Source organism: Xiphias gladius, chromosome 23, assembly GCF_016859285.1.
Source record: "Xiphias gladius isolate SHS-SW01 ecotype Sanya breed wild chromosome 23, ASM1685928v1, whole genome shotgun sequence".
NCBI lineage: Eukaryota > Metazoa > Chordata > Actinopteri > Istiophoriformes > Xiphiidae > Xiphias > Xiphias gladius.
In genome coordinates, this window is record NC_053422.1 from 8,832,100 (window position 1) to 8,858,812 (window position 26,713).

Here is a 26,713-nt window from a genome sequence, read left to right on the forward strand (position 1 = left end):
CAGAAAGGAAGCATTGAATGAGATATAATCAAAGTGTTACACTGGAAGACACAAATAGAGATAAGGGAGCAAAAGGGGGGACATAAAATAGTCCACAAAAATGAGCGACAAAGAAAAATGAAAGACTGAAAGCAAGAAAAAGAAACAGAGATCCATAGAAAAAATAATGTCTGAGCTCATGGCTAAGCACTTAGTAAACACTGTCTCTATGTTTTGTTTAACATTAGCAGTCTGGAAGAATATTGGGGCCAGCTCCAGGGCTGGGACTCATTTTAGCACAAACTTCCATGTATTCCTTTGTGTGTGCCATCTTTTGATTGCATGAGTATGAGCATGGCAAATGACATATCTTATCTGCCCTAATTTGGAAATACATTGTAAAATTACCCAAACTGCATGGCTAGGCAGTACAGCAGAATGTCCTACCACCATGAAACTGATACTGTCCAGAATGGCTGAACTATTTAACCACCACATTCTGAACACAGCAGTTCTGGCAGATCCCAGACACGGCACTGTCCATAAAGTTACTGCGGTTGTACCACTGAGAGCCAGAGACCAGTGCCAGTCCCTGGGATGTTTTTGAGTGATCCCTGGTTTGGTTATCTTGTGTTGAAACCAGAGAGCCAGGAAGGGTGCTGCATTAGAGCCTGATTTTCACAATAAGCTGAAATGTAGCAGTCATGGCAAGACCAATACACACTAAAGTAAAACTAACGCTGGTGAAAGGATAAATTAATGAGTTGCCTCAGATGTAAGAGTTAAAACTTGACTCTGACTCCGATACAGATTTGATTGTATGTGAGGTTTCGATTGTTGGATACCTATATCTAAGATATTAGGTTAAGGGTGGTCTGTGGAGCCTTATTAACAAATAAAAGTTATTTTTACATCCAGTGTATTTTAAGTAATTCAGTCCTGCATTGTTTATATCCATGTTTACTAGCTTGCAGTCTTCTTCTTCGCTGCCCTTGCTGCATTTCTTGGCACATTATCCCCACCTGAAGATCCTTGGAATAGTGTGAAGCCATTGGCTGAGGGTGAAACCACTGTGTTGCGTCACCCAAGTATGAGGACCCACACATAAAAAAAACTGCTCCATAGCGCTATTAGAGATGAGAAACTCCACAGGGTACCTTTAAATTTGCACTATAAAAGAGAGGGGTGGAGCAGGACAAAGAGAAGGCCTGCAGCTTATACATGTAGACCCAGCTGCACTTATGAACGTACTGAATACGTATCTCCATACAGAAACATACAGAAAGGATACACAGCAAAATTGCATGGCGATACACCTATAGACACAGGCACATCTGCCCAAATGACATCTGGACAGGAGGTACAACCATCCATGAAAAAGAAAACTGAGTATGAAAATAATCACGAAAAAAAAAGAGAGAGAGAAAAGAGATGGAGAAATACAAAAAAAGGAGGAAGGATATCAGAAGGGTGGACAGAAAGACAAAGCGTTAGAAAACATGGGGAATGATAATGAAAATGAAAAACACAAAAACATGCAATAGATGTGTAGAGGTGGGGGTGCTTTAGATTTGTCCATAGAAAGAAGAGGAGGGAGAGAGAGTGACAGTACAAGTCCTTCACTGTGCCCTTATTAGCAACAGATGAAAGGTTATGCATGCCCAGTGTTAAATGAACGTGTGTGTGTGTGTGTGTGTGTGTGTGTGTGTGTGTGTGTGTGTGTGTGTGTGTGTGTGTGTGTGTGTGCTGGGGGGGGGCAGAAGGTGTGTTTGTTGTGTATTAATGTGCTGCCCTTTACTAAATGCCACACTAATCTCCCATCGGGTCAAAGAGAGCACATCTACTGTTATTCATCAGCGAGTGACAGAGGGAGGGATGCAGGGATGGATGGGTACATGAAAGGAGAAAAGGATGATATAGAAAAGCAGAGGCAATGGAAGGGATGGATGGATGGATGGATGGATGGATGGATGGACAGAAAGGAGACAGAAAAATGACAGAAGTAGGGTGAGGAGGGATTATGATGGATGGTTGGACAACAGAAGGTGAAAAGGGATGCAGAGAGGATTGTTGGAAAGAATGGAGAGAGGAAGAGATGATTTGAGAAGAGAGAGAATACAGGAGAAACAGATGCTATACTGTAACTACCAAAAGCGAAGCGACCCTTTTGTGTTTCACCATATTTATCATTATGTGAGTTTATGTACAAATGAAGAAGTGAAACTTAACAAACACTTTAACGCATGAATATTAAAGAATAATATCAGTGTTGTATTTTTTATTTCTGTGTTCCAGTTGTGCAGCTTTGGGAAGAAATTAGGTTGCAAATAATGAAAGTATTTCACCACACAAATGTCATCATCACATCTATGAAAGCCAGAACAGCAATTATTTTTTTAGATTGACACGCTTAACGCCAAAAACTCTACATTCTCAGCTGCCATGCTTCTGTTGAATGCAACTAGCGGTGCTTGCTGGCGGGAAGCCGGTCAGGGATCATGACTTGAATACAAGGTCCTGACTCTGATCCTTGTCGGTTGAGATAACTGCGTCGAGAGGGTTGAGATTCAAGTGATAGTGGACAACCTCCACATGAGCTACACCCTCCTGTCCAAAATAATGTAAGGGAAAAATCTAACATAAGTTTCTATATTTTTCAGAGCCAACGTATTGAATCTCATTCCATTGTTCAGGTGTTCCTTTGATTGTGTCCACACCACATACAGTATATATGTGGGGGATCACATGTGTCACTTGCACACACCATAAACACTACCAAATGAACCCAGCTGTAAAGTATTTTCCCCTAATGTGTGGCATCATCTAAAAGAAACTAAAGATTATGGAATCATGTAAAACTCTGTAGCTATGATATGTTCATTTATTTATACTTTGATTGTCAGGTCTTACAAATGATTTTGTGCCCAGATTTAGACGAATAGAGTGACTGACTGAATGTCTGACCTGAATCTGGCTCTAAAAAAAACCCCACAGGGCTGTGGTTAAAACAGACAGACAATCCTTGAACATTATAGGTTTGAAACGCTCAGAGGCAGTTCAAACATTGAAACCTTATAGGCCTGAAACAACGAGCATTCATTCCTGAAACCCTACATCAAGACGCTACGAATCCACTCCTGAAAAGTACAAATTTTCATTTGAACTGACCGGCCTGGTTTAATGAAAGCCGAAAAAAAGGAGGACAGGAAACAGTGAAGGAGCTGGCCGTTCAGCAGCTGCCTTCTCAGCAATGACTAATTAAGGTTACCACGGCAATATGGGACTGGGATGCCTGTCTGCTGAACATCATTTTAATCAGACTGGGCAGCTACATACACACACACACACACACACACACACACACACACACACACACACACACACACACACACACACACACGCACGCACACACACACACACACGCACTCACAAACAAGTAAATATATACAAAGCTGACTCAAACATACAGACCAATGGACAGACACAGATATATTGTTTAAGGGCTGTCCGTGCATGTACACGCATACGTAAAGACAAACCCCCATTTGCATGAACACATAACTACACATTAACAAAGAAATACGCATTCGCGAACACAAAAGGTTCACTGTCAGATACTCACATGGGTGCACGTACAGACATAAGCCACAAATGTGGTTTAGAAACATTGTACGTAAATGATATCGGTGCCTAATTAGATTTAACAGTGTAAGTGGTTCGGCGCAGTTTTTCTAATCCAAATACTTTTTATTCAGTTTGAGATAAAGTAAACCTGTAGTTACTTCTGGATTTGTATTTGAATCATTTATATGAAAAGAAGCCAGTTTTTGGTTTTTAGGATGTTCTGTTTTTTTAGTAAGGTTTATTTGTGTGTGTGTGTATGTGCTCTTTCGGGGGTGCATTGTGGGTTTGGGTGAATGCAGTGAGAGTAAGAGAGAGAGGCAGTTTGTTCTTATTGAATTCTGTAATAGGCATAGTAGGCTGTTTTTTACTAACACAGTGGGCCGACAAGGCCACGTTTAAAGAACCTAAAAGACACACACATGTCTGCACACACACACACAGAGGTAGATGCAATTCATAGGTTCATCACAAAAATGGAAATTTTCCATGCAAGGCATTTAAAAAAATGGAAGATGCTCATCACAGATCACAGATGCTGATGAAGAGGGTATTTATTAATACAACTGTCAAAACACCGATGAAGGCTGATATTGGAAAACATCAAACACATACCATCTAAGCGCTATACGAAGGCAACTGGACTTGCTTGAGGGTCTTGAAGACGTTTCACGTTTCCACGTTTCACACCATGCGAGTCGTTAAGGTCACAGATGTGGGCCGTTAACCCACCTGGCCACGACGTGAGTCGTTAGGGTCACATGAGTCATTGTGTGACTGGGTGTTGAGCAGTCCGGGGCAGGGTCTCAACACTGCATTGTAAGTGGCCGATAAGTCGTGTCGCAGACCAGGTGTTAACGATCCCACAAGAGTTTAAATGCCTGGGCCCTCCCCATTAGTCAGTTAGAGGCGAAGTAGCCTTTCGGGTGAGAGTCTTCAAGAACGTCAAGGAATTCCAGTTGCCTTCATTTAGCACCGACAAATACCATGATCTGGATGACTGAGAATCCTCACTGACATTGAACGCATACACACTCGCAGACACATTCGTCTGGCCTGCTGGCAGCTGCTCGGACTTGGAAACAGTGACCATTAGTCATCTACTGCCACCTGGTGGAGCTGTGGTCTCACAGCCGGGATCAGCGCGCAGTGTGTGCGCGATGTGTCAAAATGAGTGTGTGAAGTTCAAAACTGTGCAAAAAATCAATTTGAGAATATCTTCAGCTGTGTGAGCTGCTTGTTTGATTAAACTTTTCAGACACTTGAACAAATTTAAAAGGGGATGAAGAGCTTATTGGATGAACGTGGAGAAGCTTTAGAAGAGGAAAAGGAGTAGAAATGACTGTTGAATGGTGTTAGGGAGGGAAAGGAGAGGAGAGCAGAGCAAAAAGAGAAGACAAGGAGTAATGGCGGGGGGGTAAGCAGGAGGAAGTGGAGAAAGAAGGGAAAGAAGAGAAGGATAGGAAAGGTATGGAAAAAAGAAAAAGGAAAGCAAGAGTGGGAATACAAAGTAAAGATAAGAGAGGAGGGTGTTGAGGTGGAGAACTAATCTTTCAGACTAGCAGACCATCATTTTGCTTGGTTGCAGCAGGCCTGTTTGAGACCATTATTAAATTACATGGCTCCTAATGGAAACCATGTATGTGTCTGTGTTGGGTCTACAGTGAAGTAGTAGCTCTTATTTTAGAAACCACCAGTTAAATGCTGTACTAGACTGATGTATAAAAGAACAGTACTTTTTTTTTTTTTTTTTTTTTTGCCATTGCTGATTACATAATTGGCTGTTTTACTCATCCATTCGTCCGTCTGTCCGTGTGTACATCCGTCCGTCTGTCCTATTCTCGTGAACACGATGTCTCAGGAACGCCTTGAGGGAATTCATTCAAATTTGGCACAAGCGTTCAGTTGGACTCAAGGATGAAATCCAGTCAAATTAATCCAAATTTAAGATCTGCATTTAGAGATCATAAAGTGATTCCAAAGATTTGATTCTAAACGTTTATCCATTTTATGTAGGACGAGTGCAAAAGAGACAATACAAAGTAAGTCAATAATTAATAATGTCCTCACACTTTGTATTACCTGTTAATATGTTCTTATGTATGGTGTAAACTCTTATAAGTAAGGTCCCACCAATACAAAACCTTAATAGTTCATAGGCATCGTTTACTTCATGACTATTAACAGATGGGAAAAAATATATGATTTTTCAGTTTTTTTAAACTGTTTTTTGTTTGTTTTTGTTGTTCCTCTGCCCCACCTTCTAATTGTTCTACTTCTATACCATCTCAATCACAATCTTTTGCTCCATCATTTTAATCATTGTTATTTCCTTCTCCCTCCTTCCTTTTTGTATGGTCAGCATTTTCTATGAAAGTCCCACTGGCCCACCTCCAGAACTCGGCACCCTGCTCCATTGGCTGTTAATGCAACATCACTGTAATCTAAACGCTCTATAAACAGCTGTCAATCAAAGCTGACCGGAGGCTCCTTGGCTAGTTAGCCAATGAGCGGCAGCAGACAAAGGGATGTATTGTCTTGATTCTTAGCCGTCCGAGCCCGGAGCAGACCACCAACGGAAAGAGTGGCTTCACTTGTTCTTTTGTGTTTTTGATGTTCTGCTTGTTTTCTCCGGGTTTGGGGAAGGAAGAACTTGGGTGAACGGAGGCACAGTCAACTTTACCACCCCACCATCTACCTCTCTTTCCCACTCTGTCTCTCACTCTCGCTCTCTCTCCCTCTTTTTGCTGTGCCAAACCACTGTCTCTATAGCTGTCTGTCTCCCCTCCAGCAAAAACCACTCAGTAGGAAATCTCAGACCACTCTTATACACAAAAACACACACTTTGTTCCCAGGGTCAGACATGGTGCAAAAGGTCATGATCCTGGTTAATTGCAGATTCCTCTTCAGTGGAAACAATTATTTCCTCCCAAAAAAAAATCAGAGTTTTAGTAACAAATCTTCCTTCTGTAACTCAAGGGTCTAAACTGACTGAGTCTGGCCATTAAATTCTGTCAATTTAGTCTCACCCCAAGGCACAAGCCCATCAGAATAACCAGGTCCGTGTGCTGCGTAGAGAGCCATTCTGGGCCTCAGCCTCCATGTTAGGAAACTATGGCCTTCATCAAGGGAACCTTTTAATCTATTCCAAAACAACACTGTATTGAGGATGTAATCAGTCATTTTATGTCGGAGAATTACATTTCAACACAGATTTCTCTTTTTTTTTTTTGCAAACGCAACAAAAAAAAAAAAAATGTTTGTCTTGAAAATGTCTGTTTTGCGTCTTGCATTTCCAATTTGCTCTATCATGTTTTTTCTGCACTAATTCTCCTGTCTAGTGTAAAATTCAACAGTAATGTATCATAATAGGAACCATACTGAAAATCTGTTGTTCCTTTTTTCTGTGTGTGTGTATGTTCGTAACAGCGTGGAGTCGGTGAATGATGGGCTTTTCCACACAGTCGAGCTGTTGATTCAGAACCGTTCGCTGAGCCTGGTGGTAGATAATGGAGCCCCCAAGAGCCTGGGCAAGCTAGCACGCCAGCCATCCGTCGACCACAACACCCAGCTTTACATAGGAGGTACAGACACACGCACACACACACACACACACAAAGAAACATATCTATGAATATACACTTTTTTAGACACATGTACAGAACAGACAGATTTACTTTTCCGCCTTACATTTGCCTGCCCTTTGCTGCCTTTCCGTGGTTGTGATCACGTTTCCCATGCATGGTGACATACAAATATAGCTGCCCACAACATCCAAAAACACGCACTAACACACATTAAATTCCAGCAAGGAATGTGGAGAGGAGATGGAGATCTGTTTTTGTTCAGCCTTTCCTCAAAAAAAGGGCAAGACACGCACCTGAGAACAGTCTTCTTTTTTTCCTCGAGTACGAGGAAGAAACATAAATGTTATTGTGCAATAGTGAAAGCTCTGCTAAGGTATTCTTGCTGGAACATCATAGCTCACTGTAAGCATCAACCAAGAATGAAACTAGAGACAAGTGAAGTGTACTAATCAAGCAATCCTCCTTTCACTGTACTTTCTTTTTTCTCTGGTTCATTCATTTTGTTCCCATTCTTTCATCCCATCTCATACCTTCTCTCAACTCTAATATGTCTTTGTTCTATTTCTTAATTTTTCCACATCTCCCTGTCTTGTTCTCCACTTCCGAAGGCGTACCTTCCCAGGTGGTGGCCTCAGGTCTACGTCCAGGCCCTGAACGTTCTCCTCAGGCTTTTAATGGCTGCATCCACAATGTCCGAATCAACGGGGAGCCTCAAGATCTGAGTTACAGAGCCACGGCGGGAGGGCGACCACAAGGGGTCGAGGGCAAGGTAATCACATGGGGGAGGAAGTATTTATTTGGCAAACAGGGCATCGTTTATATACTGTATATATATATATATGTACTATTAAGAGTGTATGACAGTAAAAATCCCCTCAGCGGGAAGTGTGCCCTGTTCTCGAGCTATCAACGTATAGGCAAAGTTATGTTTTGCAATAGAGAGCAGTCAATCAAAAGAAATGTCAAGTGAAGAAATCATGTTGCAAAATATTGTGACAGAAGTGACTGCTTATTTGGATTTAAAGCAAGGATCTTTAAAGCTACAGTATGTAACTTTTTGCTAATAGTTTTTCTCATTGAAATATTTGTATGTGTATGAAAAAGGCCTTTGACTCAGCCTCCACTGACACTATTTTTCTCCCTTCCCTGTTGTATCACCAGGTGTATGCCGATGGTATTCTCGCAGGGTGTCATACCTGCAGTGTGTGTGCACAGGGTGCTTGCAGGGAGGGAGGAGAGCTGGGGGTAACATGTGACTGTCCTCCAGGACGTACCGGGGCCCTGTGTGACCAGACAACAACGCCAAACCCCTGTCAGAACAGCAGGTGGGCAGACACACCACAGACTGAGCAGAAATGACTGGATGTACACGGTTGTTCAGAAAGACATGGCATGCACATACCATATCTAGTTAAGTTGCCCTCGTGATGCAGTAATTTGGCATTTACACCTCAAAAAAAGGCAATGAGTCTTTTAATGATTCTCTTGATCTCTAAATGATGTTTCAGACTGACCAACTATATGTTGCTTTTCAACACTGTAGTACTGAAACAGTTAGTTGATGTTTAAGGAAAATGCCAAACATTTGGTGGTTCCAGCTTTTAAAATGTAATGTGGTGCTGTTTTGTTTTCTGTTATTGGAAATTGAATATATGTGGGCTTTGAGCAGTTGTACAGAAATTTCAGCTCCAGCAATTTGAAAATTGTCTCTGCATTTTCCTTCCTTTCTGACCGTTTATAGACGAAATGGTTAAAATATAATTTACCGAATGGATATAACATACTTGTTAGATGAAGCCCTAAAAATAAAACTTTATATTGTATCACCACCTCACAGATGCGTGGCTGCGTGCACCTTTTGACATGTTTATCCTGCAAAAAAGCTTTTGAAAATTGGGAGGATCTGATTGGTTGCACTCAAATAAATCACATCGATGGGAAGAACATTAAATCAGCTGTCATAGCCCTGTGGGCAAAACCTATGGTCGTCTCCTAGTTTCCCTGGTTGAGCTGGATACTCAGCTGTACAGGAGATGAATTGTTCATGGTGCTTCCCGTGCCATGAATGCACAATAAGAGCTGCTCTTTTTTAGTCATTGCTGATTTCCAAATAATGTGATTGCATTAGGTTTTAAAACAAGCACGAGTAAAAACACGCATCTACCCTAACATAACCCTCTCCTCTAACCTGCCTTCTCTCTGTCCTTCCTTTTTCCTCATGCTCCAGATGTGTTCATGGTCTGTGTTTGCCGAAGGGTCAGTCCTACAGTTGTCAGTGCAGTGAAGGATACCAGGGTCAGTATTGTGATCGACGACAGGAGCCTCCGGCCTGCAGGGGGCAGCGCTGCGGACACGGGGAGTGTCGCTTGTCGGAGGGAGGAGAGCCGGTCTGCCAGTGTCAGCCCGGGTACACCGGACCTAACTGTGACACAGGTACGATGGAAACAATATAAAAAGAAAAAGATGGAAATCAGGAGATAATTACTGTAGGTCAGGTTCTGACATATCAGCACACATTGAAATTGTGTCTGTCCTCCACAATTTTCCAGAGCTGACGTGTCAAGGAGAGATGGTGAGGGAGCAGTTGAAGCGCCACCACCCCATGAGGACATGCACGTCAACCAACAAGATACCCCGCATGGATTGTCCCCGATCCTGCCAGGCCGCGGCGCCCCCTGGCGTTTGCTGCGGCGTCACCAAGAGCAGGAGGAGGAAGGTGGCTTTCCGCTGCACTGACGGCACCTCGTACTCTGAGGAGATGGACACTGCTCTGGAATGTGGCTGCTCCAAGTGCCTGTTGTAACAGCACCGCAGTTCGTCCGTTTGTTTTGCAACACCCACCGCTGCCATTTTGTGAATTCTACATGTCAACGAGGCTGTCGCTCTGAGATTTTTCCACATTGATGAGCAACATCATTATGTGATTTTGTTTTTTGTTTTTTTCCACATTCAGTTTGACCGCCGCCAATTTGCTGCCAAGAGAAAACCACAAACAAAAACAAAAACAAAAATGGGACATGTGTGCGGGTTTTTACAGAGAGAAAATATATTGTAAGATATAAGTGAGAAAAAACATAGAACTTATTTTTATTATGGATTATTCTTTTCTAAAAGATGATAAAAGGACTGATGAGCTGTTTTTTAATATGTTGATTATATAATGTGTTACATAGTATAAAAAGTTATTTTGTACCTTGTAAGAAGAAAAAGTACACCACAAAATAGATTAACATTCCTTAAAAGTATATGAATTTATATGTATGTATAAATCTATATAAATATATACCCTAACCCAATGAATTTTATATTTTCTAAGTGTATTTGCATGATGATAATGTGAGTGCTGATGTGTGGGAGGCTTTGGACACTGAGAGAAGAGGGCTGAAGAGAGGAGCTCTGTTGAATCCACAGTAAGGAACAGGTGGCAGTCTTTTGTCACCCTCTCTCTTGGAGGCTAAAAGGGAACTGAACGTGCCTAGCTACCCTGCTTCACTATATAATGGACATCATCCTCACATGTGAGTTTTTTCTGAGAAAACATAAAAGACTCTTTCCACAGAGATGATTTAACAGTTGTTTTTTTTTTTCCTAATGTTGTGTTATTCTGTAGTTTGCTGTTTGGATATCAGACTTGGAGCCACGTGAGGTTTGACGTGAAAATCTGTAAGACATTTGCTATTCGCTAGGAGTTCGTTACAGAATCAGGATCTCCCATTTAAATCAACAATGGTGACACGCTGTAAATTCAGCATCATGCAGAGTCTATACCTATAAGCTGCTGAGTTTTAAAATCAGTTTTAAAAATAGATACCAAGGCAAGAGTAACTTAATACCAGGCCGAAAAGCAGTGTTTCACTGCGCCCTCTGGTTGAACATTTCAGTGTGCATCACTGCTGGGTGTAGTTGGGTGCGGTCAGTCGTGTGATCTGTTGCACCTGTAACCAACCCCCAACAGTGATGTCACAGTGTACTGACACACCCTGGACTACACTTTATACAGAACCGTACCAATGTGAGACGTTAAACCACTGGAGGAGACGCAGCCAAGGCAGCTGGTTGAAGTTGCTCTTTGAATGGCTGCTCTTACGTGAGATGGTTTTTTTCTGGCTGGGCAGGGAAGCTGTTTTGAATAAAGCCGTTACACCAAAGTCAGCTCCATTTGCCTTAACGGATGCGTATGTTAAAAATGGCGGCCTGAAATTGTTGATTTATACATGCTGAAGTGCCTATGTGCACTTATTTTGAAATTCAGAAATGTTTTTGCAATATTGTCAGCGGCTGCTACTCAGCGTTTGATCACTTCGGATGGATGTTGGCGCTGTCGTGTCACATGTGGCAGTTTGACACCTGTGTCCATGACAACGCAGGCAAAACCCAAGAGCGGCCTTCTTTAAATTATCCCATTCTCCTGATCAGGTCGTTTTAATCAGTTTTAATTTGTGATTCATTCAGTGTGTTATGTGATAACATTGTATGATGCAGGTCCGATTATTTGGTGGATAGTGATGTGCTTTAAGGTGCCTATTAAAAGAATTAACATTTCCATGGAGCACGTACTTCAAAAAGTTTAAGGTGAAGCTTTTTGATAAATACCCTATGTTAATGATTTAAATGTTGACATTGACACTGTGGGGTGGACATGTAAAAAAAGTATCATTCAGTTATTGACATAAAGACAGAGTGCTCCAGTCTTCACAGCAAAACCTCCACGATGACGACTCAGTAGCCTGCTACGGCAGAGAAGCTTCTGTAACTGTGGCGAAACGAAAGAATCCGATTTGGACCGAGGTACCACAGAACGGCTCAAAAGAACTTTAACATCAGTGTGGTTTTTAACTGCCCATAAATGACTAACACATTTACAAGCATAACAAAATACTATACTGTAACTACTACTGTATTGTTTACTTTATACATAGTTGCTTTGTTTACAACAGGTGCAAATTATTGTCAACCTTTATAGTAAATTTACAGCTCTGCTATCATGGGTTTGAGACATATCAGTATTATTTTTATTTTCCAAACTTTCTGTTCCTCCTATCCGATCCTTCTCACTTCTTTTCTACATACCTTACCTTCCCCTCCTTGCTTCTCTCTGCCTTTTTCCCCCCACGTCGTCCATGATGTCTCCTCTGTTTGCTCCAGCTATTCATTTTCACCATCTCCTCCCCTTCTTTTTTTTTTGATTCTTTTCTTTTTTGATGCCTGTTTTCACAACAATTTGCCTTTTTACCTGTTGCTTCCTTTTCTTTGTCCTTTTATCCCCTCTTTTCCTGATCCTCAAGGTTTAGTTCTTCATTGTGAACAGAATTAAAACACCTCAGTTATTAGTTATTGACCATAAAAATAACTGTAAAGTCGATCATTTCCATTTTCCAAGTCCTAGTTTTGAATAAAAACATGAATACGCGAGTGATAATTGATACTTATGTTGAATGTTAAAATTAAACTACCAATGAAACTACACTCATCTTCCATGTCTGAGTTCTTGAAAAAAATCATCTTTGACTGCAAATCTTAATTTGTGCAACAAAATGTTCCTCATCATTTGTCTCAGCAGTGTGGCCTAAGGACCAGTTTGTTTTAGTCCCATATACAGCTCTGGTGTATTTAGAGTTTATTTTATCTTACTTATTTTTTTGTCGAGGCAGGTTATAAAGGCGGTCTTTACCCAAATATTTGGGTAAAATATGACCAATATGTGACTTGTTTTTTTCCCTAATTTTTCTACCTACGCTGGTAGTGATGCTACTCAGTGGGACATGCACCATCAATATGACAACAAAAGAATATACCTTTTTTCTGTATCACTTTGATTCAATAACTCCCGACCAAATCTGAACATGTGGTTTTTTTTTTTAACCTCATTTTCTTAAAATAGCTAATACTCCGTTACTGTGTTGGGATCATTTAAACCTGCTTCCAGTTTTTTTTTTAGTTTTTTTTCTTTTAAATTAGAACCATTTTTCTTTTCATTTTCTTGATTATGTGGAACCATCTTCCTTATTTTGTCTTTCTATAATTATTTCAGGAAATTTCCTGAAACATACAGGAAACTGTGATGGGGAAAGTTGGAATCATCCACTGTGTAAGTGGATAATTTAAAACTAACTCTATCACCAATACTTCATTTTTATTCAAAAACTGTCTTGAGCTTTGAGTTTTACAAACTTTTATTGATCCTTTTAACTTTCCTTTGATTGCCCTCAGCAACAGGAATGATTGGCGCACTGGTAAAATCTCATTTTTATTCATACTGTTGTGAAATCTTAATGATTTACAGGAATGTTTTTCACTTCATTGAGCCCTGCTGTGAGGTTATAAAGTACCTTGACTCAAGTACTGTGCTGAACTACAGTTTTGAGGTACTTGTACTCAAACTTGTGTATTTCTTCCACCTCTGTCAGTACGAGGCCACTGGCCTCGTATAATAATGATAATAATGATGATAATAATAATAATAACAACAAAAACAATAATAATAACAAAAACAATAGGTTTCTTCGCCCCGTGACAGAAATGTCTTCGCGGGCTCCTCGGGCTCGTCGCGGCCGGTAGAAACCAGTCCTCCCGGTCAAACGCGGCCCCGCCGCCTCGCCGCCGGGTGAGAAGTCGACGTCCGTCGATTACAACACGTCCGACTAAATGTCGAACGGTGGGATGCGGTCGGCCGCCGTGACGGGGGAAGTCTCCCCGGAGACACTCGGGCCTCACCACAAAAACAACAAAAACAACAAAAACCCAAAAAAACGGAGCTGAGCTCACGTAGCATGAAACAGTCGAGCGGTGGCTCGTTTTCCGGTGATGCTACTGGCACCAGCTCCCTGACTAGTCCGCTGCGGCGGCTCGTGTTCGACCAACGGTCGGTGTCCTACTTCAGGCGGAGAAAAGGGCTTCAGAGTCCAATAGCGTGAGTCCCGCACACTCTCCGTCTGTCTGCCTCTTATTTGCTTGCCAGTTGTTTTACTTATGGTTAAATGTTTCCCGTGTGCGTGTGTGTGTGTGTGTGTGTGTGTGTTGAACTTCTTCCTGTGTGTTGCACAGCCACACAGGAAGCCATGCTCTAGGCCACCTTGTTTGACCGCACAGTGAATCTGTGGTGCGGTGATGTGCTAATCACAGCCTGCAAGGCTTTGAATAATTTACATCCTCTCATTCCCTTGCATTTAACTGGCTTGTTCACCCTCCCGTGTGATTTGAGCACAGTGTGTGCACAGTGCGTCCGCTGCTAATTGCTTGTGAGAATCTCTTGTTTTGTTTTTGTTTTTTTTTTGCTGTGGGTAAAATACTATGGGCCATGTATCTTTCTTTTTATGCATCTGGATAAGAGTGTGTAAGTCATGTATTTGATTCATGCATCGGCACTTTTTTGATGGAAGCACAACCTTTTTAATCTGTGAATGTTTTTTAGTGGTCAGTCAGTTGAGCGTTCAGTACAGATTTGTTCCTGTATCAGAGTATGAGCTTTGTTTTACTTGTAAAACTACGTGTTTGTATGCTTAGACAATAAGTAAGAGACGTGTGTGTGTGTGTGTGTGTGTGTGTGTGTGTGTGTGTGTGTGTGAACAAGCCAAACGCTTACAACATTACATATGACAATACACCACCGTACGTTCCATTTAACACCCTAATCTGCACAGCACGTGTGTCCCACAACCTATGTGGACCTATAAGATTTCCCAGCGCTGTCAAGCCTAGTGGGAAGCGTTGATTCGGCATCGGTCAACCGAGAACAGTTACACCATGATGTTCATTCATCAAACCCCCTGCTTCTCACCAGGAGATGGCAGCAGTGTATAGACAAAGAGTACCACGGCATGGACAGACTTCGCAGATGGTTTTACAAGTCATTTGATTCATGCTTTAGTCAGACACATGTATCGTGAAAACACATTCGGCATTTTCAATATCATTCATCTCTGGAATTTAAGGGGAAAAAAAGCCAATAAAAGCATATAGAGGGCTTAAGCTGCAGGTACATGTGTATAGTTTCAAAAATGAAATATTTCCTAAAAGGGATACTTGTAAAAAGTTTGCATGAATCAACAAACTTCTTTTGTACTCGGAGTCCGAAAGGACTGTGTAAAGGTGGTTTGCACAAGGTGCTCGGAAACAGCAAGCCAAGCCACTTACAGCAGCTAAGCTGGCAGATGTAGACAGTGGCGTTCCATTTCTCCACCACTGATATTCATTATTCAGTAACGGTATAGGTGACTTGACCTCAACCCCACATGTAGGAGGTTCGGGGTACGGAAAGCTGAGCGTTGCAAGAGATCTCATCAGACCAACTGTGCCTGTTTTAGATTTCCTGGTCTTTATAGTATGTGTATAGTACTAAATCTAACCTGATAGCGATTCATTTTGTTGTGCTTCACAGCCACATTATACAGGATTTTAAAGTCCTTTCTTGACACACACACACACACACACACACACACACACACACACCTTTCTTATCACTTCTTTTCCTTTTACCATTTTCACCCCCTTTGCTGCACACAAGCCGCAATCTGTGTGGCTGTAGTTAGCAAAGGGGCAGACTCACAGTCCGCTCCGCCCCAAAATCCCGAAACACCTTTTCATTTACGTGGACTGTGGTATCTGTAACTTTTCTCTAAAATCTTGCATCTGTTACTGGAATCGAATTACGACTTTGTAATGCAGAGTCTGTAATTGGTTAGATCAATGAATAACCACTCCGGCTGGCATCCTCTAGGTGATGTGACGACATGATTCTTCATTGGGATTGTTGCCCTATCTATCTGTCTATGTTTGGTTTAACCAACACAGTCATCTATCTGTCTGTCTATCATATTATATCTATCTGCCTCTGTACGGTGCTTACTGTAGCCTACGGGTTCCCCTAGGAAAAAAATCTGAATACTCCTGTCAGTGTATGTATAACTACCTTTTGTAGTTTCCATGTGTTCTTTGTTTCCTACAATGTCTACTGATGTGCTCATACGCCATGATTCCTGACTGTCGGTGTTTCTCTACATCTAATCACAAGACTATATCAGCGATCACTTTCATAAGATGATATTTTATGTTATCTACTTTTACATTTTAGGTTGAGAATTTTGGGGCGGGCTGAAACCAACTTTCGTGTACAACTGTAAGTCACAGAGGTGGCATTTTGAGGAAAGTATGTGGAACAAGTTGCAGTAAATTGTGGTTAAACAGTTCAGCTTTATCGACTTTTCCCCTTCAACTGCCGTGATAACGGATAAGAAAAACCACAGAGGAGAGTGTACACGCTCAGAAAGAGAGAGGCTGTACAGAGGGATCGGGGGATAAATCTCAGTAACAGCTGCACTGCAGTGTCTATAAGAGAGCCACATATTCAATGAGTTAGCTAGAGGCATAAAAGTTTAACATTGTAGTTTAGATCTTCTAGATTCATATTTAACAGTGAGATTGTGTGGTGTGCAATGTAATTTGTGAATATGCACAACAGAATAAGATTAATCCATGTATGTGTTTTAATATTATTACACATAAAACACAAGAACAACAGCATTTCTTGACCTTCAGATCAGTGTGTGTGACAAAAACACAACTTTGGGTCCATTTAGTAGCATTTTCTGAGTTTTCAACCATGCCTTGGTGGAAGCTTGAGTTTAGATTAATTTGTCATTACAGCATTTCTATATGCCCAGACTTAATCCTATTCACTTCACTTCAGTGACGACACAAAAAAATATTTCCCTTCACCGAAAAGAATTTCATTCACTAACACTGTGAGTCTTTCTCTACAGTATGTTAACCTCACAGGAGCCCGGCTGCATTATCTGAAGTTTAGCAATGAGTCTGATGGCTTTTTTTCTAAACCAAGGATATACAAAGGCATAGATCACAGGGTTTAGACAGGAGTTAAAATACACCAGAAAACCCATGAAGAGCCGACGGATATTTTGTGTCCTCTGAGAGAGGGACAGAAATATGGGCAGTAACACATATGAAACACAGCCACAACATTACCGAGGGTCGTGGCTGCCTTCCGCTCAGACGTGTTAGCAGTTACAGTGCGTGAATGCGGGAGCGCGACTGCTGTTTTGTGGGAGCGCGGGGCTTGTGCTTGAGACAGCCACCGGAAATACTCTTACATACAGAAATATGATGAAACTAGTGGGTATAATAAAGCTGACAACAAGGCTCAAATCTCCTGCAGTGTTAATCACACGTTCTCCATAACAGGATTTATACCTGCCTAGTTGTTTCAGGTGATCATATGAAAAGAGATTGCTAACAAAAAGAGAGTAGCTCCAACACAGACCAATGCTGATTCTGACTTTTGTCACAGTGACTTTGGTGGGGTAACGCAGAGGGTAACAAATGGCCACATAACGGTCGAATGATATGAACACTATGGCTTGCTATTGAGGCGGAAATAATGATGAAGCCTGACAAATAATACGCTACACATATGAGGACACCCAAGAAGCAGCAGGTGTCCTTTAAGATGATTATACCTGGCATCGCCACGAGGCCCACGAGAAAGTCTTGAGACAGCCAGAGAGAGGAGGATGAGGTTGGTGGTAGTGTGGAGCTGCCTGGAGTCAGAGAATATCATCACTGTGGATATTAACAGTATTATCAATATCAGTAGTACTCAAGTAATAAGGGCAGTGATTATAGTTTAAACTGTATCAAAGTAGTAGATATGTGCTGCAAGCACTGTTCTCCACACAAGATCGTAATCTGAGGGCTAGATATGAAAACCTCTATCCCACAGCTACTACTACTACTCTCTGTAAATCTAGCTCTAACAGTGAATCAGCATTTCTGAGGTGCGTATTTCTGCCTGAAGTGGGAGACGGAGATGATGACCAGCAGGTTGCGAGCGGCAGTCGTCAGAGAGATGGGGGACAGAAAGTAGAGGAGCACGAATCCACCATGTGGAGACACTGGCTTCCTGCGAGGGGTGTTAAGGAGTTGTGGAAAGCAGGGCTCAGCTCCTTCCAGGGTCTCTGTCTTCAGAAAGGGGAGGAGGAGAAGACACACTGCTTGAGGTTTTGGCAGCTTTCTGACCAAAACTCTGTGTTGTACATCTGATTTATATTCCCTCATTCCCTACCCTCCTCTCCTGCCCCTTAGTATCTCTCTATACATCATTCTCTATTGCTCTCTCTCTCTCCATCCCCCTCCTCCCTCCCTCCCTGATTTACTCCTGTCTAAGCCTGGCCCAAGGCCCAACAGCTTATCCAACTTTCTGGCAAGAACTTTGCCCAAAGTCAATATTGTATTGAAAGTCTCTCTAAAGTTTTCTTTCAAATTCTTTTTGATATTTTGGCATTGTAATAGTTTTAAACTAGGCCCGTCTTCTAAAAATTACATTTAAACAGTTAAGACCAGAAATATTTGGACAGTAACCCACATTTTTTTTTGTTCTACAGGCTCTGAGCTTCAGCACATTCAACTTGAAATAAAACTGGACACCATCTTGCGATGCGATGACACCAGCCACGACGCCTGTCGACATGTTGACGTTCAGTTGCATAAGTACTCAGTACTCATCAATACATTGTTACATGGGTGCTCAGTACAGTTGGGTCGCATCATGCCCATCTTTGAAGTTGGCCTTCACTTTGTTCTCAGCTGCAGACCTTTTAAAAGTTTCGTGACTGAATCTTGCATGGCTGTGATGCCATCACGCTGACAAAATAGTACAAAAAGTACTCAAAAACGCTTGTGGTCATTCACGCTACAGTAGGTGTCTCCAGGACCAAAAATCTATCAGAGGGACATCAAAAGTAGCTGGTTTGCCAAATCAACAGTTTGGTATATTCCTAAAAAATCATGTGCGTAAAGGAAAACTAGAAAATGGCAAATAACCTGGTAGACAGAGGAGCACGAGTCTTGTGGATGAGCAGAGCATCATTTGCATGGTGAAGAAAAAACCCCTTTATGACTCCACAGCAAGAATTTATAAAGAGAAATTAGACTCAAAAGGATTTAGATTTACAAATGTTTACAGTGATTTGTGTATAATTTTGGGTACTCACAATGCGTACTCCAATCCACACAGAAATATCAATGAATTTGAACACATGTAAATCAATTTCACAAATGCACACAACCTGAATAAATAATATTTTACATACAGAATTTTACCTTCAACTTCACAGATCTGATTATTTTTGCTTTTGAACATCTTCCTTTGTATACAAATGTCTAAAAATATTGGTGACATTCTTTTGTATTTATTTGCAGGTTGTTGAATGTGTGTGCACAGATCACGCGATACGCTCTTTACAGTCTCCAGATCCAAACAGATCTACAAATGCAGCAAAAAGTGGATGTCCGCTGAACCTAACCCTAACCACCGTGGGCCGGGCGCTAGAGGAAACACAATTCTAATGGGAGGGAAAACGTTTCAATGTCTGAACAGACTTCGACAGAACCCCGACATTTGCTTTTTGCCTGGACTGGCTTCTCTCTCAGGAACAAGTCCAACACTTAGCAGTAGCTTATGGCACATTACTGTTTTCAGCTTTGGTTGCTGAAGTGAAAAAAATAATATACATTCTAATATACAGTTTAAGGCAGTGACATTCCTCTGTTACCTTTTTTAATTGTGGGCCATGGGTGTGTATTATCATAGCAACCTTCAACACAAAACGTTTGCACATTGATGTGCAAGCTAACATTCTCTTGTCTGCTCTGTCGGCTAAACTCCGCTGCTGTTGGATAGACCGTCTCGGGCTGCAAAATTCAAATAACTTTTAGCTGCTTCAGACAATCAGCTACACTCCAGGCAGCGTGGAAGACACACTCTCAGCAAGCAACCTCACATTACATCACGTGCCTGACACAGAAGCAAACGCTATTTAGTTGGTCTGTGAACACACCACTCTCTCGCAGCACTGTAAGGCACATTTTGAGCAACGAGATCAAACGAGCTAAGGACACTTCACTGTTTTTCTGTTGGCTGACTATTTTATATGGTTTTGATTTTTAACATCATTAGATCTGTAGATTATGTTTTTTTTTTTAAGCCAACATTGAACTCTGTGTCAGAGCAGCTTCTCTTACACTAGATTTCCACATGTAAAATAAACCTGACAGACCCCATTCATTTAATTGGCTGTGCAGCGAGAAAAATGGAGGATGATTTAACATTATGCAAATTAGCAGTTCTAAAAAAATCCTACAATTCTGAAGGCACAGTTGGCAAAGAAAGGACAACCCACGCCCAATATCCCCCAAAGCACCTGAAAATACCAAGCTACGCCTAAACTACAGCACCTATCACCAGTACCTATGTGTGATCGCACATCCAACGCAGAGGTGGGTACTCTGTGTGTGTGTGTGTGTGTGTGTGTGTGTGTGTGTGTGTGTGTGTGTGTGTGTTTGTGTCTGTGTGGAGGGAAGAGTAGCCAAAATGATTTTTTGCAATGTGGGAAGAGCTTCTTTGGAGCAAAATGATAATTTAATGAGTATATTTCTGAAAAAAAGAACAATGTTTGTTCCAAGTAATGGAGGTAAATGACTAGTTTAAAAAATCACTTTAAATAAGTAACCTCTATATTTTTCATCTGTTTTCTAGGCAATATCCCGGCTGTTATCGCCGAACATTCCCCATCTCTCTCAATTGCACCTGTCTTGATGGAACTGACTCAATGGAACAGACCAAGGTATCACTGAGCAAGATGAAACTTTTCACAAACCTCTGCCTCTTACAGGATGGTGCATGGTCTGGTCCACACATTATCTGAGAGAATGCTCTCCAACTTAAGGCAACATCCCCTTTCTCTGAATGCAGATGAGAGCACATGCAATAGTTGAACACTTACGTTCTCTTGAAGTTGTGAAAGTCAATTCTGCCAACTTTGAAAGGGCCATCTGCACCTTCTTCAAGGGAAAAGACATTCCCTGGTCAAACCTGGTCAGAATAATGTTGGACACATGCAACGTGATGCGAGGCAGCAAGTCAGGACTGGAAATGAGTCAGACAGGACCATTGTCCAACACTTCTTGATGTTGATGATCATTCATACCACCATATGCACAGTGCTGCAAAGAAGTTTGCAGAGCCCTTTAACATTTATCTGGAGCAGCTGTTTACAGATCTCCATACTGACCACCAGTGGGCATCATATCAGGTAACTAAATGTACGTTTCTATTTAAGTGAAAAGATCTAGTTTGTGTTCTTGGATTCTCTAAGGCTTTGAACGGTGTGTAACTTAGTCATGTAAGAGGACAGATCATGTACCTCAGAGAAATTGCTGAATACATGGACAAACCTGCCATGAATCCCCAGAGGTTTGTCCCCCACTGTTGGTTGTCTGCGTATGAGGTTGGGATGCAAACAGAGAATGCTGCCTGTGTACAGGGTACTATACTTTTTGGTTTCATCGGGAAGGAGGAAAAATCTCTGTACAATTATACATTGCAACAGCTATAAAACGACTATCATGTCAGCGAGAAGGCACAATGAAGGATGACATTTGTGCACCAAGAGCTCGTCAAGAAATGTTTATATATACTTATTGTTAAATACTTCAGCAGAATTTGATATGTTACTTTAAACAAGGAACTTAAATCCTGTTATGTAATTTTCTCCAAGAAGAGTTGAATTAAAGGAAGTTTGACTTGTAGACTTCTTCTGTTCTGACTGACTGGTGGGGTGTCTCAGGTATTCAACCTCTGTGGAGTCACTATCAAGGCCTAATGTTACTTGGTTCGTTAGTGCTCCTGGCTGTTTTAACGACAGTCATTAGAGTCATTGGTGTCACCCAAGGCCAAGTGTGAACGACAGTCGTTGGAGACACGGTAATCCATCCAGTAGTTGTTGAGACATTTCATTAACAAATGCCAACATCGTGGTGGCACTAGACGGTAAAGTCGGGATCCCGAAAGTCAGTAGGATTTATTGACCAGGAAGCATGAATGTCTATACAAATTTTGTCCTAGTCCATCCAGTGGATTTTTGAGATATAAATCAAGTGATCTCCAAAGTCACTAGAATTTGGGAACAATACATGTATTATATTTAAAGGCAACCATGTACTAGTGGATGAGATATTTCAGTTTGGACCAAAGTGGTTGACCGATCGACCGCCATTTCTACCCTAGCGCCACGCTGCTAGCATGACTAATAAAATCTGAACTACTCAACAAATATTTGATGTGTTTAACCTGGTGACTTCGTCCTTTATTTGTTAATTTATAAAACAAACTATGTCCTACCAAAAGATTGCTGCAGTGTCTAGAGGCTATTATGTATCTTATGTATGCAGAATGTGACACAAGTCATTTGATTTATGCTTTAATCAGCTGCAACAATTCTTAAAACATGTCATTTAGGATAGATGGCCCTATGGGAATTAAACTGCATGCTCTTAAGTGTGACCATTAGTCACACAGAAGAGTGTACACAACTAACAAGGGTACACAACAGTTGATTGACAAAAATACATTTTAAAAGAAACATACAAAATTCACTTAAATTTAAATGGTAATAGACAGCAGCAGGGGTTAAATTTGCTGAAAGCAGGTAGTAGTGTAGCTGCAAGGATGCTCAGCATTAGTATATGCAGACAGAATGAGTCCACTGTAATGCTGTGGGTCATAGATGTGGCCAGTGTGATTGGACAAGGTATAGAACATGTGAGGGAGGGGAATTCACACGCCAAGGGACCAAACTCTATAAAAGATTTATCAGTGCGCAGACGCACCATTGCCACAAAGCTGTGTCTGTGATACTGGTAAGTAGGAAGGAAACATTGGGCTCTCAGTTCATCTCATTATGCCATCAATCCAAATCTTACAAAAATAAATAAATGAATGTAACATCACTAAGTAAGCATCCTAGTAAACATGCCATTGTTACATACATTTCCTCACTTTAAAAAATTGACTTGGCTTACTTGTATGCCCCCTTAAACAACTGACCAGCAGAATGTATTGTGGGAGACCAAGGGGTATAAAAGAAATACATGTTATATCCTTAACAAAAACCCCCATTGTTTGAGTATAGATATACTGAGATTACAGGAATGATTACAGTACACTTGATTCAAGGATCCTTGAAAATGAAAAACTGAACCAGTCAGCAAACATTTTGATTATTCTGAGTGAACCTGTTACCTTAATTTTCACTCAGTCAACAAACCATCTGCCAGAAGATGGCAGCAGAGTAAATACAAGGGACAATTTGTGTTCAATTTGGGGGATACAAGGCAGTACATGAAAATATAATGCTACATCTACAACTTCACAAAAACAATATTACTACTTTTACTTTGTGTGGCCATGAGCCATTGTTTTCCTTCAAAGAGACTGAAGGTGCACAAAATGGCAGCAGCCCTGTCTTGGGTGTTGTGGGCCACTTGGATATTTCACTCTATCGCTTCACTCAAAGTTTGAGCTTTGCCCTTCTTTGTAGCTGACCCTCAGTGTGCAACCAATAGGATGACAACTGTGCGTGATGTAACCTGACTTGTGATGGGCAAAAAGGTAATTCTCTGTGTTTTAAAGTATTACTTACTTAGACAGTGTGTTTAGGAACAACACCGTGATCTTTCTTCCATCAAAACAAGAAACGACATCACACGGGATAATAATGTTAGATAATTGATTCAATGAAACTTTTATATGGTGATATTTATCTGCCTCAGATTATTTCATTTCACACTGGACTAACATTTGTTCTTGGTAATTTTCTCACAGATTAAACTCTGTGAAAAATAATTCTACCTAGAATGTGTTAATTATAGCTTTGACTCAAGTGTTTTTATTGAAAATGTCAAAATCAAACTACTCATGCAGTCATGTATGCTGATTGTAAAGACCTGGTTGAGATCATTCCCACATTGGTGGTACACTTGATGAAAGATAATGAAAGACCAATCAGATTCTTGTGAAATTGTCCCCTCCCATTTCATTGTTCCCTCCCATTTGATATAATTACTGTAGGATTAATCATCTTGCAATAGAATCTAAATTAGCTGCTGTCTCAACTGGATTTGCCAGAGAATGCTGATCATATTTTGCGTTGCGCTCGTGTTCACAATTGGGCGTAAGCATGCATACAAAATTCAGCTACTGCTATTATCCACCTTATTACGGTAAATATTTGATGAAAGTATTTTGTATGAATGTAAATCTTTTTGTAATAACTGGTCTGCATTTGATTTCTCTTTTAGGATGCAGAGACGACCAAACCTATTTGACAGAGACTGTTAATGTTGGAGAAGATGTGACTCTAACATGTAGCCGCCAGAGTATCCAGGGGGAATCGGGATACTTATTTTGGATCAGATTTGTTCTTGGAAACTCTCCTGAAGCCTTAGGAGCCACTTACACTTTCAGTAATGCCCACATTAGTCAGACTCCTCGGATCACAGCGAAACAAGAGCCTGGAACATTTGTCCTCCATACTACGAAAACAGAGATGAGTGATACTGCATTTTACTACTGTGAAAAACATGTTGAGCTACGAACAACATTTCTGAATTTTACCTTTCTGAGAGTCAGAGGTAAATGGAGCACCACTCACTTTGTTTGTCTTTTGCAAATGAAAATATATTTTATAGGAAGAGTGTGGGGCATTTGGTTTTTAACTTTAAATAATTACTTAGGTACTCGCCACGCATTATTCCTGCAATGTATTTCACATTTAACGGAAAAATAAGTATTTTTTTTCCTCCCAGAAACAGAACCTGATTCTGCCATAACTGCCATCATTGAAGACATTTCATCTGATCCAGTCCGTCCAGGAGACCCAGTGACTCTCCAGTGTTCAGTCCTCTCTGACTAAGAGAACAGAGCGTGTCCAGGAGATCACAGTGTGTACTGGTTCAGAACAGGATCAGATGAATCTCATCCCAGTGTCATTTACGCTCATGGAGACTGTGGTGATAAATGTGAAAAGAGTCCTGAGGCTCACTCTCCTCAGCAATGTGTCTACAACTTCTCCAGGAACAATGTCAGCTCCTCTGATGCTGGGACTTATCACTGTGCTGTGGCCACATGTGGGGAGATATTATTTGGAAAGGGATCAAAACTGGACATTGAAGGTAACCAATTAATTGTCATGTAAATGTTTACATTTTGCATTTCTATTAGAAAATAAGTTAAATCCTTAAAGATCAGCTTCAAGCAAAATTTTATCATATTATCAAGAGCCAACATTAAAGTTTAATGATATTCTTTTACTGTTTATTCACTTTTGTTGCTTTTCTTAATATTTCAGGAGTCAACATGGGGTCATTGTGCTTCTACTATCTGCTGTTTTGGCTTTAAGTTTGATTGTTATAGCCTCATTGATTTACACCATCAAGAAACACAAGTGTGATCGTTGTAATGGTAATAAAACCTGATTTTAATCAATCTGCAATTTGTTTTCAGTATAGAATGAAATTCTGTGCATCCTTACATCATTACTGACTGTTATTCATGGTTTTTCATGTTATAGTCCAGCTTCTTCTGCTGCTATCCAAAAAAATGATGCAACAACCACTGGTGATCAACAATGTCAGAAGGTAAGTAATTTCAAATGTAAGATTTTTTTTTTTGGCACATTTATGTTGATATGTGCTATCTAATAATGTTTTGCTATATATTTCTACAGACGGATGAAGACTCGTTGGTTTATTCTGTGGCAGTTTTTGCAAGGAAAGCGGGCCGGAGTTTAGGGTCAAAAGCAGTCGAGGAACAGAGCCTGTATGCGGATGTCAGGGTTTTGGGGTTGGAATAGCAACATATACAGTGGAGATTCTAATGGTTTTAATTCAGTGCTTGTATGGTACACCATGTGGGGGATATTAGAACTATATGAGATATGGCAAGTGTTTTCTCTTGAGTGACACAAAAAGTTAGTTATACATTCAGACTCAATCTTTATAATCAGTAACTTTTGTTCAAATTTTTTATTTTAACAGTTTAAGTCAACAAATATACAGACGGATGACAAAGGAAAAAACCAACATAAAGAGTCTTATTAAGGTGTTGGGCCACCACGAGCCGCGATTCCTGGCATAGATTCTACAAGTCTCTGGAACTCTACTGGAGGGATGTAACATCATTCCAACAAAAGATGTTCTCTCGTTCGGTGTTTTGATGATGGTGGTGCAGAGCGCTGTCTAACACGTCGGTCTCAAAATCTCCTGCAGGTGTTTAGTTGGGTTGAAATCTGGTGACTATATATATCAACAAACCATTCAGCGATCTCTGCTGCCCTGTGGATGGGGGCATTGTCTTCCCGTTTTTCCACTCATTTTTCAGGGTTTTTCCTTTAATTTGTCACCCATCTGTTTGTATGTGATAGCCCCATAGATAGGCTTTTTTGCACGGTAAATGTTACAAGTTTTTTCTACCGGTTTTGTTTGTATATGCTATAATTTTTCGAACGCTTATGTTGAAAGTTTATATTCAACCTTTCAATGTCACAAAAGGAACAATAACATTCTTGGACAAATGATGGGATTAAAGAATCAAGTCATATAAACCAAACCTACAGCCTCAAATGTTTACAAATTGTATGTAATTAAAATTAAGAAATATCGGGTTTGAACATAA

The 26,713-nt window shown here is 40.8% G+C and overlaps 1 protein-coding gene and 2 pseudogenes across 1 annotated transcript in view; 2 read left to right on the forward strand and 1 right to left on the reverse strand.

The window, feature by feature from the left end:
- slit3 (slit homolog 3 (Drosophila)) overlaps positions 1-10,748 on the forward strand; it is a 248,394-nt gene extending 237,646 nt beyond the window's left edge. Inside the window, exons 34-38 of the mRNA XM_040120062.1 lie at positions 7,031-7,185; positions 7,797-7,957; positions 8,350-8,513; positions 9,416-9,621; positions 9,738-10,748. Of these exons, the coding sequence (XP_039975996.1) occupies positions 7,031-7,185; positions 7,797-7,957; positions 8,350-8,513; positions 9,416-9,621; positions 9,738-9,991 (940 nt within the window). The 3' untranslated portion in view covers positions 9,992-10,748. The remainder of the gene's footprint in view (positions 1-7,030; positions 7,186-7,796; positions 7,958-8,349; positions 8,514-9,415; positions 9,622-9,737) is intronic.
- Positions 10,749-16,940: 6,192 nt separating this feature from the next.
- LOC120785683 lies at positions 16,941-18,670 on the reverse strand (annotated as a pseudogene).
- A 5,486-nt stretch (positions 18,671-24,156) lies between these two features.
- Positions 24,157-26,165, forward strand: LOC120784944 (annotated as a pseudogene).
- Positions 26,166-26,713: the final 548 nt, after the last annotated feature.